General features: G+C 43.4%; 4 protein-coding genes across 5 annotated transcripts; 3 read left to right on the top strand and 1 right to left on the bottom strand.

The window, feature by feature from the left end:
• The first annotated feature begins 5,201 nt into the window (after positions 1 to 5,201).
• On the top strand, positions 5,202 to 5,845 carry LOC131281519 (RNA-binding motif protein, X-linked 2). Its single transcript, XM_058310852.1, has 2 exons — positions 5,202 to 5,343; positions 5,418 to 5,845. The coding sequence occupies exons 1-2, from the start codon at positions 5,330 to 5,332 to the stop codon at positions 5,827 to 5,829; spliced, it is 426 nt and encodes a 141-aa protein (XP_058166835.1). The 5' UTR covers positions 5,202 to 5,329; the 3' UTR covers positions 5,830 to 5,845.
• Positions 5,846 to 6,443: 598 nt separating this feature from the next.
• LOC131288615 (F-box only protein 9) lies at positions 6,444 to 8,179 on the top strand. Its single transcript, XM_058317769.1, has 3 exons — positions 6,444 to 7,208; positions 7,273 to 7,584; positions 7,648 to 8,179. The coding sequence occupies exons 1-3, from the start codon at positions 6,472 to 6,474 to the stop codon at positions 7,964 to 7,966; spliced, it is 1,368 nt and encodes a 455-aa protein (XP_058173752.1). The 5' UTR covers positions 6,444 to 6,471; the 3' UTR covers positions 7,967 to 8,179.
• Positions 8,180 to 8,291: 112 nt separating this feature from the next.
• LOC131287311 (GDP-mannose 4,6 dehydratase) lies at positions 8,292 to 9,811 on the bottom strand. The gene is made up of 2 exons (XM_058316351.1): positions 9,622 to 9,811; positions 8,292 to 9,551 (listed from the first exon to the last, which is right to left on the bottom strand). The coding sequence occupies exons 1-2, from the start codon at positions 9,694 to 9,696 to the stop codon at positions 8,535 to 8,537; spliced, it is 1,092 nt and encodes a 363-aa protein (XP_058172334.1). The 5' UTR covers positions 9,697 to 9,811; the 3' UTR covers positions 8,292 to 8,534.
• Positions 8,603 to 16,130, top strand: LOC131287320 (ADP,ATP carrier protein 1). 2 transcript variants are annotated; one of them, XM_058316370.1, is made up of 4 exons: positions 8,603 to 8,614; positions 11,445 to 11,598; positions 12,272 to 12,768; positions 15,490 to 16,130. In XM_058316370.1, exons 1-4 carry the CDS (start codon positions 8,603 to 8,605, stop codon positions 15,733 to 15,735), a joined length of 909 nt encoding a protein of 302 aa, XP_058172353.1. In that variant the 3' UTR covers positions 15,736 to 16,130. The 2 variants fall into 2 exon arrangements, with proteins under 2 accessions (XP_058172353.1, XP_058172346.1); XM_058316363.1 differs by lacking the exon at positions 8,603 to 8,614 and having other exon boundaries at positions 11,343 to 11,598; positions 15,490 to 16,129.
• The last annotated feature ends 401 nt before the right edge of the window (positions 16,131 to 16,531 follow it).

Consider the following 16,531-nt stretch of genomic DNA (forward strand, 5'->3'; position numbering starts at 1 on the left):
TTGTTTGTGTGTTTTTCAATTCACTATTCACGATTTTCCCGATTTTTATTGACTTCGATTTGGGTGGTTTCGGTTGTGGTTTTTTTTATTTAACCATGCATTCTTCATTGTCCAACCGCACCGTGGAAGGGGTGGTTCGTTCGAAAGCTGCTCTTTCGGAATCGGGAATCAGATTTTCCAACGGAACCAAAACATTTCCCCGCCTGCCACTCCGATGCCCTCGGTGGGGATGTATCCGGCACAGCTTGAGGGTGCAATATTATGTTCCGTTGCTTCAGCTTGGCCACAACTTTATTACAGTTCTTTTTGCTTCCCCCCACCCGATCGTTCACAGCCAAACCAATCGATATTTTCCGATCCTCATTTACTCATTTACTCGTTCAGCTCGAAAGAGACGCAAACCGCAGCACAGAAAAATCGACCGGCCGGTCGCGTTTTTTTCCGTATTTATTTGATCGATTGTTTATTTGTTTTGAATTTTACACCAGTTTTGCCTTTATTCGTTCGGGCAAGAAGCGTGAGGAAATCCCCGGTGGAGGCCACCCGGAAAATAGGAACCAGCAGCCGGCAATGATGAACGATCGTTTCGAAGGTGCGAACGGTCCAACGGAACCGATCGTTACCCGGAGACCTCGTTAGCAAAACCCGGATCCAAAAGGATCTACCGCCCCGAAGGAGGAGGAAATCTACTATTGTGCCTCGCCCAACGGCCGCAAGTTACACGGAAAACGCGCTGGCGGTACATTTTGGACGGGTCAGCGGTTTTGCCGCTCCAAAAACAGCGTTTTACGACCCACAAACGATCGTAAAATCTTAACCGCACACTTTGATCTTTTTTAGCAAAGGAAGCAACCACTCGTTCCATCTTTCTCCAACCGACGCTTTCGGCGAGTGAAAACGCGGCCCTGCCTGGGGTTTCCACATTACATTTTTCCTTGCTCGTAAAATAAGCACACGGGTGGTCGTCTCCCGTGGAGATTGCCAACACGATCGTTGGTAATTAATCTGTGTGTAGAAACCAAAATGTTTTGCTAGTTGATTGTTAATTGTCTCGTTTTATACAAACATGGTACAAAAATGCCCAAAACATACGGTATGAAAATTGATTTATCAATAATTCATCGAATGCTGCGTTCTATTTCATTCCATTGTGAATCCTAAGTCCTCATTAAGCTGTGGAAGACAAAAAAAACACGTCAACCGATAGCAATATGGAAGCCCAGAGATTGACCTTGTTTATTACACTCTAAACGAGCGTTCATAAACATTTCAATTGCCAATGAATTTCGATTAAGTGCATTAGACCTCATCCTCTTCACGGTTCCGAACCAGCGAGCAACCACGGTGAGCCAAGAATCCGTTTAAAAATTCCCATAATGTTCATACGCCGCTTACGGGCTTTTCATTGCTTCATCAAAGATCAATCATAGTCCCACGGCGGTGTTGGCGAATGGTGAGTTCTGGTGTCGCCTCAAACCCCTCAACCTCACCCGAACCCTCCGTCGAGCACGCGTAAGTATGGATCAACTTAAACGGTTAATTGACATATTTTGACGTCAGCATCTTAAGAAGTCGTAAACAGGGCGTCGCGAGGGGAACTATACAAGGCTGATGTGCTCGCGTTTTTGATCTATTCTCGCGCTAGCGCGTTTTCCGTTCGTTTTCTCCCCTCGGCAGAGCCGAAAACCCATCAAACCGACGTCGACATTTAGTGGCTGGCTGGTCGTCGCGGAAGGTCTCCCCGCCGGCAGCGAAGGTCGGATCTGATTTGTTCGATTTGTTTCCGAGAAGCAATTTGTAAACAGATCACATTTTTCCCATACCATACCGGGCCTGATGCCTGCTGGCTGGAACGAGCTGATCTTTCGGCGCTTTGTGGCACGCACTGTGTGCAGCGGAGTCTCCTCGGGGTCTACCAAACCAGAGATGAAAGAAGCAGAGCAAATTGTTACACGGAGTGAAGAAAGAAACAACCTGTACTATTTAAAGGACCGCTGTCGTCCGTTTGAAGGGTACAACGGGGAGGGATTCGACAGTGTTTTGCATGTTGGGAGAAAATGGTGGCTGAAAATGTTGTAAATATCAAGGCCCACCCATGGATGTGGCGAACTTTCAACAGCGATTTTCAACAGCGTGGTTTATGGCTTTCAGTTCCTGGTTCTCTGCTAATGAGATGTATTTATTCCACTCTCCTCGTAGGCGATGTGCAACCGGAATTAGTAAAATCAGTTTGATCCAACGAAATACATAAACTGCTAACTGTCATCGCCATATCCGACAGCTTCCAGATCACTCGATCTTCGAAAACTGATCGCCACGGGACCGAGCTGGTTATACTTTTATAGCCTCCATTTATTTTCGATTGTATTTAAACAACCCGCAAGCCCGCGCCCTCCCTGACGTGACCGACGTTTCAGCAGATCGTTGCGTTAGGCCTGGCCAGGACACATCGGCGAGAACATCACATCGGCCGATGCAGGTTCCCGGTTATGGTTCCTCGGGACTCGAGTGGCAGGTTTCTGTCGCTCGAAATGCACTCCGCCAGTAGCGGCAATGTGGTATGATGCTTCCGACCGAACCAGAAAGCCGGTATCGTTTACGCCGGCTCGTAAAATCCGGGACGCTACGAGTTAGGGAAATGATTTAACTACTTCCAGGGAAATTTTTGTGTTTTTAATACCACACAAACGAACTCACAATTACTGGAAAATTACTCCAGAGACTCGCGTCATCCAGTGCGGCTGGCTTGCCCCCGATAGCGCAAACATGTGTTTGTCAGAGCCGTCCCGTCGGCATTCGGGTCCATCGGGCCTGTCTTTGGCTAAGCCGGTAAGGTCACAACCAACGAAAGATGCCAAAATAGGAAACCGTATCGACGGGTCCCGGCCAACGAACCACTTCCTTTCCAAGGATTGATGACGGATGCCCCGGAGCAGCGCCAGCGGAGACAGTTTTATAGGTGAAAGTAATGACGATTTTCGGGATTTTACAACCATTCTATCCTCCCGACGGGGGAAGGTACAGGGACTTCTAATGCGTTATGCGGTAATAAAGTAGCGCGCTGGGTAATTTGAGTGCGCCATCGAGGGCATCCGAAATGCAGCCCCGAAACAGATACTTACCAACGGTAGGTTGTCCAATGTCATTGGCGGATGTGACTGAAGCTACAAAACTGGAATTTGTTTGTTTGAAGTGTTTAAAGTTGTTGTATTCATTACACAGTCATTATCATTGTGATTTTTTTTTATCTAGACAAAATGTATCTTCGCACCACCGAAGAATTCGTTTGTTTCTTTTACACTCTCTTATATACCCTAAATTTAGTTAGATAACAGCTTGGCACCCTCATCTGGCCAAGAACTATTGAAGCTGTACAATACGGCGCTCAATAGAAAATAAACTAGAAATTAAAAAAAAAACTCTTCAAGCTTGTACCCTAAACGGTTCAAAGCTAAATAAAAGCATGGAAAATTTAATTTAGTGAAAGCAAAATGAACAGTCTACATCTCGTTAGGTTTTAATTGAAACGGGCATGTGGACTCGATATAAACACTTTAAATAAAAAAGGTTCTCTAGGAAACATCGTTTAAATGGACAGGCAAAGGAAATTGCGCCACCAAAAGCTATCTTCCCAGTGTCATTTTTGAGCAACAGATTGTCAATTTGCGTTGATTTACTGATTATTTTTTCAACAAACTTAAATTTAAACAATAAATAACCTGCCGGTATGTGGCACGGTCACAGTGAGTCGAGTCTAAAAATGTTTTGATGGCAAACGCTCATTCATCTAGCGCCACTCAACTTTTACCATTTTTTCACACGATCCCTTGTTACTAAGCTTGAGGACGCAAAAATATACCGCACAGAAGATATCCTGATATGTTATTCTTAGGCCCGCTTATCTGAATGGTTTTAATCGGATGCGCTCCATGATACAACGCTGATTCGATGGACTCGAAAATGTACAAAATTTTAGATTAGTGGATACCGTAGATGTACCATATTTGGCGCAGTTAAGGAAATTCTGCATAGAAAGTTGGATAACAAAATCAATGTTCGGTCAAATCATACCATTTTTTGCACAGTGCTAGCCTAACTACCATAGCATATAATAAAAATAAGTGAGAAACTCTTAAATTGCTATTTCTTCAAGTTTCAGAAACTCTTTGTGTGACATATCATGTTCCTAACTTGGCGTATGGTTTTTGCTATGTTCCTTACTTGGCGCGATGTGTTCCTTACTTGGCGCACTCAAAACAAATTGGATGTAGGTTCATGACATTCAACAATTTTATTCAAAAGTCAACTTAAAACAATAGAAACACATTTGAACAGCAATTAAAAAATCAAATTGGCTTTTTTTGCCGCGGACTTTGGCTTATCTCGCGCAAATGAAACTATCTCTTCCCTAGCTTTTATAATCTTCATTCATCAAAGCCTTCTATGATTCAAAAATATCTAGCAGCGCAAACATTCATATTCTCCACGGGGAATAATTAGGAACACTGTGAGCCAAACTTGGCGCAAAATATTTTCGCTTAAAAATTAGCATAAAAATCTCAAAAAACGCCGAATCTAACCACGATTTATTGAAAATACTTACTTTTTGATAGTTTCTGATAAATAAAATCTCTAATAATTTTTCCTTTGCGTATAAATTATTGGAAACAGTTGAACCCACTCCTTAGCAGCGTTGCTAACGCGGGTAAAAAATGGCGCACTTGTGAGATGGAATTTTACATTTAATTATATATACATTCAATAACTAAAAACCAATAACATGTTTTGATGCGGATGTATTGTACAAACATAAACAAATATTTGACTGCATATTTAAGGCTGAAATGTTTTGGAAATAGTCTAATATCGAAGAAAATATTAGAAAGTGCGCCAAATTTGGACCCGCGCCAAGTATGGTGCTTCTACGGTATATCAAAATTCGCTAATAACAAATAAAAAATTTGTGTGTATAAACGTTTATTACTTAGATCAGTATGTACCATGCTCGAAATAAGTAAATCAACCATTTGAACCGTAGATTCAATTTTCAAAATGCATTTGAACACGTGATTTTTTTTAAAAATGTGGCTTTTATCCGCAACGTAAAAAATATTTTTAACTTACTGCCAAATAAGACAGATGTGTTACACCTGAACAATATACGCATCCTTGAAATGCCAAACCAAATGTAAACAAAAGTGCTCCGTATTTCTGTACATCGCTCATACCCCATGGAATTGGTTATTAATTGTTACTGAATTAATAAAAACAGCGTTCTTATTTATGATTCTACGCTTCAAGTTAAATAACATTAATTCACAGTCCCACCATGAATCCTATGACGTGAGTATGAACGATACCCATCCATAGAGTCTATACAAAAGTGTTGATGATTCTTCTCTCTTCTATCTTTCTAGAAATATGAAGAATGTGCTCAAACTAAGCGAGCAAGATCTAAAATATGGTGGAAAAAACTCTTGGCACGATCAGTACCGCGACAGCGCGTGGATATTTATCGGTGGACTGCCGTACGACCTAAGTGAGGGCGACGTGATATGCGTATTTTCGCAGTACGGTGAAATTGTAAACATCAACCTGGTGCGTGATAAGGAATCGGGAAAGTCTAAAGGCTTTGCTTTTATCTGCTATGAAGATCAACGTTCAACGATTCTTGCCGTGGATAATCTAAACGGTATCAAGCTGCTTGGCAAAACACTACGGGTCGATCATGTGCAGGATTACAAACCACCGAAGGAGAACGAAAAAACAGACGAGGAAACTCGCAAATTATACATGGAAGGCTGTGCTCCAAAGGCTCAGAAACGCTGAGCATTGAACAGTAAATTAGCATAATAAACTATTTAATATGTACACCTTTTTTAGATACCTTTTTTTTATTTTGAAATATTGTGGATTGTTTGTTGTTAAAAACTGCACACAAGTTACATGCCGTGCCAATATGTTCAACAACCACTAGGCACACGGATAACCAGCTGATTACTGTTGACGTTTCTATTTCCTTCTGCCACAATTTCGCGGTGTTTTGTAAACTAGCAGAAGTGAAAATGGTTTAGGTGTGCCTGTGCAAGTCGTAAATGCACAAGGAAATGGGAATTTATCTAAATTAGCTGTTGTATTCAACCACACAAAAAGAAATATCAAAAAGTCTCGTGACTAGTGTAAAGCGTATCGCATTCCTAGTTTAAAAGACTATGGCCAACTGGCTGTGCGCAGAAAGAGCTCGAGTTCCTTTGCTTCATCCGAACGTCGTAAAAAGTATCATTCGGTCATCATCGTTGCCTTCGAAGGTTATCCGATATACCGACCGTGAACTAGCACGATTGCAGGACAGCTTAAATTGATTGGGCTGTATTGATATTCGTTCGGATAATCCATCTAACGATCTTCATACATAGGATTTAAAACAAGTCCCTCAGCTTTCACTCGCTTCTGGACTTCCCCTACCGGACGATGGATTCAACGTCTGGTGATGCCGGAAAGGAGGACGACGACGAGAGTTCCTCCTCATCGTCCAGTGGAACAGAGTCAACTTCACCGAAACGTTCGGAGCTGGATGATTTCCGCGAAAAGTGGCAACAGGAATTGAAGAAGGAACAGCAACACGCTGTCCAAAACCCCTCGCAACCGACACCAGCGTCTTCGCCAGTCGTTGTTACAGACGGGGACTGGGAACGTCTGTCCATCGATCAGCAGGCACGTGCCTTGTACATGCAAGGTTCCGAGCTGGAACGGAGTGGCAAAGTTTACGAAGCCATGCGTCTATACCGCCGGGCAACACAGCTCGTGCCAGACATTGAATTTAAAGTCTACGAGAAAAAGCACGCACCAGCGCCGTCGAACGATGCTGCAACCGGAGCTGATCCGATCGTCGATGAGCTAGTTGAACGCATGATCGAAGCGAACATCGACGAAGAGGAAGAGAATTTGGAAAATGTTGATTTGGGACTTCGATTCCAGGCGTTGATGGCCCGGTCTCGAAAACTATTCGAACGGGCCAATAACGACCGTATGCTTATCGTCACTTCGGCCCATTTATCGGACCTTCCCATGGAGCTGATACTGTACATCCTCCGGTGGGTTGTATCGTGCGATCTGGATATGAAATCGCTCGAAAGGTTTGCATCAGTTTGCCGTGGATGCTATCTGCTTGCTAGAGATCCGGAAATATGGCGTCACGCTTGTATGAGGTAAGAGTATTTTCAATGGTTTTTTTAAAATCTATTTAATATCTTTTTATTGTTCACCTTGCAGAGTCTGGGGTGTCAATCTTGGGGCGTTGAAGGGGAGTCAGTTTGGTAGTTGGCGCGAGATGTATATTAAGCGACCACGGATCCTATTCCACGGTTGCTACATCAGTCGCGCAAGCTATCTACGTTCCGGTGAGAACAGCTTCCAGGATCAATTCTATCGCCCCGTGCAGCTGGTGGAGTACTATCGCTATTTCCGATTCTTCGCCGATGGCAAAGTGTTGATGCTTACAACCGCCGATGAACCGCAGCAATGTGTCGTAAAGCTTAAACAACGCTACCCGGTACAGAACGAAATACTTCGTGGACACTATCGGTATGTCGAAGTAAAAGGTGTTTCATAGCAAAAAAAAACACTTCCTTTTCTCATTCTATTTAGATTGTTGGATGATATGGTAATCATCGTCATACAGCGCAACCGTCCACCGGCAAACGCACACTTACATCGTCCGGGCAGAAAGGTACGCGATACCGAGCCGGAGTATGGTCAACAGCAAACGTTCTACATGGAACTGCAGATCGTTAGCACCGCCAAGCGGCAGTTCAGTCAGCTGCACTGGAAGCAGTACACGATGGTGCAGCTACGAAACAATCAGGAGAAAACGACCCAGTTCGATCTGAGTACGACTAAGTATCCACCGTTGTACTTTTCACGAGTCAAAAGCTACCACCAGGAATCGGAAGGACCATTGAAATAGCTTCTGAGCTGGAATCATTACTTATTTTTCGTGAGCTTAACAGAAGGAATACCTGGTTTATTATTTGCCAGTGAACGGTCCGATTGACCATTGGTACCTATTTTAATCAGAGTAGGTTATAGGTTCGATTTTAAAATCGAAATAAAAAAAAGATATATAGCAAAGCAACAGGTGTGCTGGATTAACAACAATGAGCTGGAAAAGTGAATACCGAAAGGAAAAGAAATAAAAAAATTAATGGTGAATGATATTTGTGAACTTCAACGAGATGACACGATTAGGAAATAATGAAACAGAAAACAAATTGTCTTATTAACTTTGATTTATATTTGCAGGTAAAACGTTATTTTAAAAAAACATACAATTCTTACTTGAATTATGATGTTGGAATATAGCAGAACTTCAATTCTTTGTCATTATTGTTCCTCAAGCGCTATGCTCTTGCTGGAAACGTTGCGAGATACAAAATCTTTCTTCTTTCCAATACTGACAAAAACAAATATGAAAAAATTATTATGGTGCACAATAAAAAATCTTGCCATTTACTGGCTTCTCTCTAGAATGGCATCTAAGCAGAGGGGTTGTTCTTCATTAGCTGAATGTCGGCCGCCATCATGTCCTTAATCAATTCCTGGAATGTTACCTTCGGTGACCAGCCTAGCTGTGCTTTCGCTTTAGACGCATCACCCAGCAGCAAATCGACCTCGGTCGGTCGGAAGAACTTCGAGTTGATGCGCACCCTAACCGTATCGGTACCCTTCTCTACGCCCACCTCATCCACACCGGTCCCTCGCCACTCAATCTCGCGGCCAATGTACTGAAAAGCCTTCTCCACAAACTCCCGCACCGAGTGCGTCTCCCCAGTGGCGATGACAAAATCTTCCGGTTTCTCCTGCTGCATCATTAGCCACATGGCCTCCACGTAGTCCTTCGCATGTCCCCAGTCACGCTTGGAGTCAAGATTGCCCAGCTCCAAACACTCCTGCTGGCCAAGCGAGATTTTCGCCACCGACCGGGTTATCTTACGGGTCACAAAGTTCTCTCCCCGCCGCGGAGACTCGTGGTTAAAAAGGATGCCATTGCAGGCAAACATGTCGTACGCTTCGCGGTAATTTATCACAATCCAGTAACCGTACATCTTGGCACAGGCGTACGGCGAACGCGGATAGAAGGGTGTTTTTTCATTCTGTGGCGTTTCCACCACCTTGCCGTAGAGTTCCGATGTGGACGCTTGGTAGAATCGTACCGACTTTTCCAACCCCACGGTCCGGATGGCGTCCAGCAAGCGCAGCGTTCCGACCGCATCCACCTCGGCCGTGTATTCGCTCAAATCGAAGGAAATTTTCACATGACTTTGGGCAGCCAAGTTATAAATTTCCGACGGACGCACCTGTGCGATTATCTTCACTAGCGCGCTACTGTCCGTCATGTCGCCATAATGCAGCTTCATTTTACCCTCCCTGTGCGTCTTCGGGTCGGCGTACAGATGTTCGATGCGTGAAGTGTTGAAGGTACTCGCACGCCGGATAATTCCATGCACTTCGTATCCCTTGTCCAGCAGAAACTCTGCCAAATAGGAACCATCCTACAATGAACAGACACATGTAATAAACGTAAGATAGTTCAGCCACTTCTACGACTGATAAATTACTCACTTGACCCGTAATGCCCGTTATCAGCGCTACTTTTCTATCGATTGGATTAGTGACCACAGAACTTGCGGCCTCCATGTTGAAAGACAATAGACTGGAACAAAATGCAAACGCGTTGAAACTGGATATCGTACAATAATAACCAGTATTCGAAAAATTTAACCTGTTATTAAAACTAGCCGGCGTTTTTCACTTCTTATCTATTGGTTGACGTGTTGATTTACCATGAATTGTTTGTTTTGAAAGATGTACGCAGAAGCAGGAAACCCAAAAACGATTTACTTTTCAGGTATGGCCAAATGCATGTGCGTTGGAAAGTATCTTTTCGCTTTATTTTCTATGAAAATATAATTCAAAACTATAATTATCATAAATTACAACAAAAAACTAATATGGATTACGGACGAAGATATTTTTAATTAATTTTGGGGGTTTGGAATAATGAGCATTGAATAGTTTTGAACCACTACCCAACGAGAAATTTTGGCGTTGTTTTGGGGTAAAAGAATTCTCTTGAGAACTGATCGCTCTTCTTTTGAGAATTCTTTTACCCCTTCTTTTGCAGCAGATTTCCTATGCAATTTTGGATGTAAAACACTTCTGAAAAGAAGGGTAAAACAATTCTCTTAATACTTGCGGGACACCGCAAAAGAGAACAGTTTTGACAACGTGACTGTGCAACGTGTTTATAACACCTATTTCTGACTATACGCGCAAAAAACGTATACCCATTCGTAGTAGATTATATGAGCTGGGTTCAGGATATCTTTTCTTTCCCAAAATAATTATTTTCATGAATATTTGTTGAATCAAGTTGTTTGCCTTGAAAAGACCTTTCATTTGAGGTGTCTGTTGCTGAAATTGACCAAGGCACCAAAAAGTTATTAGCAGTTTGGCTATTTCAGTCATTATTTCAAGCTGTGACCAAGTTTTTGAAGCTTGTTGGCGCGCTGCAGCTTTATGCTAGTGGTGGGTAAACCGAATCCCCAAATCCGAATCCCAATCCAAGAAACAGTCGGTCCAAGCAGCGGATAGTGTTCCTTTGGAACTGTGGTCTTTGTGTACAAAATTTTGAAACGCCTGGTACCAGCGTATTTGGGGGAAAGGATAGTAGTTAGGACTCACACTCCTAATGCCGGTGAGCCAAGACTTTTCGGCTATCTGTCTGGGAACGCTCGAAGTTTGTTGTTTTTAGGAGGACAATGGTACAACAGGATGCCAAGAGAGATTATACAAGCGTGAAATCTTAGGGAGTTCAAACGCCTATGCGCCGTATGCGTGAAGCGGGTAGTCTGACGCTGTGCTTGCAATGCATTTAGTAAATGTTGTAGTTTTTGAGCCCGTAGTATTGCATTTGTCAACATGGTCTTTGACTATGATGATGATGAGTAAAAAAATGAACAGGGACTTTTTATTTTTATTATTTAATTTAACTGAATAGAATTACCGTGACGGTGCAGTCTGGAAAGCGTGAAACAAATCAAAACAGATTCGAATCCCAAACAAATCAAATCTGATTCGAGTCCCAATCGAATCAAATCTTTAGAATCCGTCAAAAGGGATTCGAATCTTTAGAATCCGTCAAATGGGATTCGAATCCGTCAAAAGGGATTCGAATCTTTTGAATCCCTCTAGGGATTGAATCTTCGAATCTTCCGATTCTGCCAACACTAAAGTCCACCTCGAGGTTCGAACTGCACGGTTGTCCATTCTCTTTCGATAGTGCCCTCCGAACGGTTAAGGCCTGATCGCGTGCGCTCCCGCCGGTTTTCACTTTTGCTCAGTGTGGTTCTACCCCCAAGACAAATCCATCAAAAATGACGAAGAAAGCCGATCCCTATGGATTCGCCAAGGATTTCCTGGCCGGAGGTATTTCCGCTGCTGTCTCGAAAACTGCAGTCGCACCGATCGAACGTGTCAAGCTGCTGCTCCAGGTCCAGGCTGCTTCCAAGCAGATCGCCGTCGACCAGCAGTACAAGGGTGAGTAATTTGGGCTGGTTCCGGCATTGCCCGGGGTGGGGAAAAAGCCGTAGCGAAAAAGAGGCCGCGCGAAAGCGTGCGGTATTCCCGCCGGGTGGAAGACGCGTGTTCAACGAAAGCAGCACGTTGGCTGCTTGCGTATTCGCGAACGCCCCGCACGTTGGATGGGATTTTTTCTGCGACTGGTTAGCAATTGGCGGACAGCGGATGGAGCGAAACAGCGACACACAGTTATCGTTGTGCGCACAGTCGGCGCCATGTTGAATTTATGCTCACCCTCTCAAACCTCGACCCGCTAAATGAAATGGCTCAGGGTCGATCATTTCGCAATGAAACTCATGAAATAGAATGAAAATATGACCAGTTTATCTATCTAAATTTATGAAAATAAATCCACATGTGCAGGTGGTTTTTGTACTGTGCAAAGCTACGTTAATAATTTAGCATAGCAACTCACTTCACGTGATGCGAATTTTGTATGGTTATGTAACAGGTCACAAGTTGGACTGGAAATGTTCTAGAAAACTCACCATCAGTGAAAAAGATTCGAATTTGATTATTAATTTGTAGTAACTAACACAGCACGGAACCTCTTTTCTTCGGTAATTTATGCTATTTCTCTTTTTTCTCGCTATTTTATCATTTTCTTCTTCCTCCCCTGCCTTCCCCCTAGGTATCGTCGATTGCTTCGTTCGTATCCCGAAGGAGCAGGGAATCGGTGCCTTCTGGCGCGGTAATTTGGCCAACGTTATCCGCTACTTCCCGACCCAGGCCCTGAACTTCGCCTTCAAGGATGTGTACAAACAGGTGTTCCTTGGTGGTGTCGACAAGAACACCCAGTTCTGGCGCTACTTCCTCGGAAACCTGGGATCGGGTGGTGCTGCCGGTGCCACGTCGCTCTGCTTCGTCTACCCGCTCGACTTCGCCCGTACCCGTCTGGGTGCTGACGTCGGCCGTGGTCCCGGCCAGCGCGAGTACAACGGTCTGCTCGACTGTCTGAAGAAGACCGTCAAGTCGGACGGCATCATCGGTCTGTACCGTGGATTCAACGTGTCCGTTCAGGGCATCATCATCTATCGTGCGGCCTACTTCGGTTGCTTCGATACCGCCAAGGGAATGCTGCCGGACCCCAAGAACACCTCGATCTTCGTCTCTTGGGCTATCGCACAGGTAAGTTTCCCCTCCCAATTTCCGGTTGACCGTGGTTTGACACAAGGAAATTGTGTAACTTACATAACCGTACTCGTATTCTATCGATCGGAGTGAAAACAACTCCATTCTTGTTTGGAAGGAACACACATGAAGTAAAACACGGGCAAAGAGAGGACACATGACACGTTTAGTTGTTCGTGACTTGCGACAACTCGAGCTCTTTTAATCCCTACTCATAGTAAATGTGCCTTACGTCCTCACCTCATTATCTCAATGTTATGAGTAGTGGCCATTGGCACGGATTCCACTGATAACAGGGCAATAGTAGTAGAATCTCATTACTTGCCGCACCTCCTTGAGCATCCTGACAGAAAATGTATATTTCTGTGTGACATTGAAACCCGTGGCTCGTTCGTTCCAGTATTTTTAACTCAACCAGCATGAGGGTACTTGAACGCAAGAGAGCTTCGCAACATTATCCACTCCACATTATGTAAAACACCATTCTATTCTAATGGTCCCTCCAAAAAGTCACAAGAAACCGTGTGATCGATTACGATGTTAGCGCTAATCAATCGAAGGATTGTGTAACAATAAAAGGAAAGGTGCGAAGGTACATCTCGGTGGTGGTATTTGTAAGTTTGTTTCAAGGGAGTTATGTACGCTCTGCCCGTCAGGTGACGCGCAGGTCATGACGCAAGTGTCAACATTTGACTACAGAACCAAACATTCGAAGAAGTAGAAGTATTCTTCGATCAGAAGGACCAAATCTTTGGTGGTGCCTTCGGTCATGGACAACTTTCACACAGATGATTCTTGATTGTTTTCATCCACCGATGGTATTTGTTTTTTCCATCCCAAATCCTTTGCGTAACAAATTGTGCTCGAGTACCACTGTCTTCTCTAGACGCGTCATCATAACGGCCTTCGTGTTCTCTCGTCCGCTAGCACAAAACGACCGGTGATGATTATACAACCCGCCCCAAACCATACGCAACTCGCTGCGGAGAGACGCACACACCACACACGTCAATTGTCAGATTATATTTAGAGTAAAAACCCATATTTTCCTCCCGCTTTTCTTAACCTTCTTGTTAAGGAATAGAGATTTGATTTTTTCTTTTTCTATGCTGCGCTAACGGAAGGGATTTTTTTTTGCTTTTTGAAAGTTACAAATTTGGTGTGTTGCATAAACGGAGTGCGCTTCTTGGGAACAAAATAGCATCGCGGGCGCAATAGTGTTTATTGTCCAAGGTCGTTTCAATTGTCAGGAGAAAATCGACGTCTACGGGGAATCTGTCATGGAGCACAATCTATCGTGGTTTATGCTTGATTGACAATGTTCCTAGTTTTAAGAACAGCCCATTCTGTTTTTACAAACTGCTTTGTGTCTGTCCCTGCATTAAAACAATTATGCACCCTACACTCAGTGTATCGGGAATAAGATTGTTTTTTTCTTCGACTAACAGCACATTTTTAACATCGTTTCGTACGTTCCTTTTCGGTAGATCACTAAAAAAGTGCCATTCCTTGCGTGTCCTATGTGACATCAGGTTAAGTAAGACTTTCGAAACATTTACCCTTCCACCTCCAACCTTAGATGCCTTTCTTTTGGCGGAGCGGTTTTCTCTTCTTCGCTCAGACTGTTTCTTTTCTATGCACATGGCAGCATGCGGTGCTAAAGAAAGCGGGCGTAAAAAACAGATCCAAGCAGCCCAAACACTTGCAGAGGTAGAGCGAGTATTTATAGGAAAAGGGAGAGGCCTACTTGACGAAAATTGTCTACGAGAAATCTTTCCCATCCCCCACTAGTTGTTGTGTGTTTTTGTATTGTCTCTATTTAGAATTCAAACTTTTGATGCGACTTTTGGAACTAGAATTTTTCATTTTATGGAAAACTGATTTTTTAAAACATATTTTCTTCGTCCTTATGTAACAACCGTTTGGTCTGCAAACCGCGCGTGTTGTGTAACAACGGATTCTATCCAGTCCCTGTTCCGACACATGCACGAGGTAAATGTGTGTGTGTTCGGATTGCTGGATAACTAAACAACCTTGAGTGGGTTTTCCGGCAAAGAAATCGATAAATCCCTTTCCGTATGCAGGCATATTCATCCACCTGATTTGGCTACGGGGGTGCGGAAAGAGAATGAATGGCCTTATGCTGGGCATTAACTGTAAATAAATAAATGAGTTTGACGAAAGTATTATAACTGCTTTTTAAGCAACACATGTACTATTTGAAATTAAATCTTACTCGTGTCATACCCTTTACTGTCTTACCGTTCAACATAGGCTTATCAGCTGATGTTGACGTACTCACAGATGGTAGAGTTGCGTAGCCTTGAAAATATAAAGGTACTAATAGATAGCAGCGCGTGTTACGATAACGAGCACACGCTCGTCTATACCTCATCACTGCAGAGACAGGCTAGCAAATATGATGAACATGTGACTTTCATTCGTTTTACTCCTGTGCAGAAATGACTTCGAAAGAGAAGAGATCGAAATTAAGATCTCATCCACTTACGACTGAATCTCATTAGTTTATTTATGAAAATGTTATTCAAAATTAAATTTTATCAAACCCCCCTGACATTTGTTATTTGAATAGAAGTAACTTGAATAGCAATTTTGTTATCAGTTTGGAATCGAGTATGGTTATGAACAATTCGAATAGATCGGTTTTATGTTTTCGGTACTGATGTGTTTCTGTCTTTCTATTTCATTCCAACACAGGTTGTGACGACGGCTTCCGGTATTATTTCGTATCCATTCGATACCGTCAGACGACGCATGATGATGCAGTCTGGCCGTGCCAAGGCGGACATTATGTACAAGAACACTCTCGATTGCTGGGTCAAGATCGGCAAGCAGGAGGGCAGCGGTGCTTTCTTCAAGGGCGCCTTCTCCAACGTGCTCCGTGGTACTGGTGGCGCTCTGGTGCTCGTGTTCTACGACGAGGTTAAGGCCCTGTTGGGTTAAGCGCGGAAGCTCCTAGTGTATTTAGTAATGTCCAGTTAAGAAGCAGCAACAAAACCGAACCCGAAGATGGTGGGAAGCTGGGAACAGTTTTATTGCTTCAACCAACCGAACCTAACCAGCTATTACTATTGTTCCGATGCCGATTTGAAAAGCAAACAGATGATGCATGAACACGGAGAAGACGAGACACACGAACATATTTCGCCGCATTTTCTCTAGCTTCGTTAAACGCCGTGCTGCGGGCGAGTCACACGACCCCGCAGAAGTTGGGATTTACATCATCCTGAACGACGAGTGCACATGCAATGCAATAGAAAAAAAATTGAATAACAACAAAAACATGAAAAATAGATTCGAAATATGACCATGGTTTAAAAAACAGAAATAAAACTAGGTATTTATTTTAAAGACGACATCTCCCCCATAATGAGCGTTTGAGAAATACATCCCATTTTTTGTAAGTGAATGTTGCTGAGTGTCTGGTCCCGATCTTTTTACGTTGTTGCCGAAACGGGATCGCAAGTGATTAGTTTCCATCGGTGATAAATTTTTCTGCTTCCTTTTTATGCCTATTTCGTTAGTGGGCCTTCTTGGGCAGTACCAAGTCCAGTAGATTTTACGTAACATTTCCGAGCACCCGTTTGAGTTTCAAATAGTAACCTAATCTAAAAATCCTTATCGACGTTGGCAACAAAGATTACACCTAACTCATCCAATCCATGTGGTCTTTCTGTCGTATTCCACGTTTTCACTAGCACCACCTTCCTTTAGCGTGGAGTTCTGTGTTTTTGAGCTT

This window comes from Anopheles ziemanni, chromosome 2 (assembly GCF_943734765.1).
Source record: "Anopheles ziemanni chromosome 2, idAnoZiCoDA_A2_x.2, whole genome shotgun sequence".
In the NCBI taxonomy this organism is placed as follows: Eukaryota; Metazoa; Arthropoda; class Insecta; order Diptera; family Culicidae; genus Anopheles; species Anopheles ziemanni.

What these genes read in the sequence shown, in the direction of transcription:
- LOC131288615 (XM_058317769.1), top strand. Translation starts at nt 6,472, where the DNA reads ATGGATTCAACGTCTGGTGATGCCGGAAAGGAGGACGACGACGAGAGT. An exon ending in TGGCGTCACGCTTGTATGAG is followed by an intron (nt 7,209 to 7,272) that starts GTAAGAGTATTT and finishes TTCACCTTGCAG; the next exon opens with AGTCTGGGGTGTCAATCTTG. An exon ending in ATACTTCGTGGACACTATCG is followed by an intron (nt 7,585 to 7,647) that starts GTATGTCGAAGT and finishes CATTCTATTTAG; the next exon opens with ATTGTTGGATGATATGGTAA.
- LOC131287320 (XM_058316370.1), top strand. An exon ending in CGTCGACCAGCAGTACAAGG is followed by an intron (nt 11,599 to 12,271) that starts GTGAGTAATTTG and finishes CCTTCCCCCTAG; the next exon opens with GTATCGTCGATTGCTTCGTT. An exon ending in TCTCTTGGGCTATCGCACAG is followed by an intron (nt 12,769 to 15,489) that starts GTAAGTTTCCCC and finishes ATTCCAACACAG; the next exon opens with GTTGTGACGACGGCTTCCGG.
- LOC131287311 (XM_058316351.1), bottom strand. Translation starts at nt 9,696, where the DNA reads ATGGAGGCCGCAAGTTCTGTGGTCACTAATCCAATCGATAGAAAAGTA. An exon ending in TAACGGGCATTACGGGTCAA is followed by an intron (nt 9,552 to 9,621) that starts GTGAGTAATTTA and finishes TGTTCATTGTAG; the next exon opens with GATGGTTCCTATTTGGCAGA.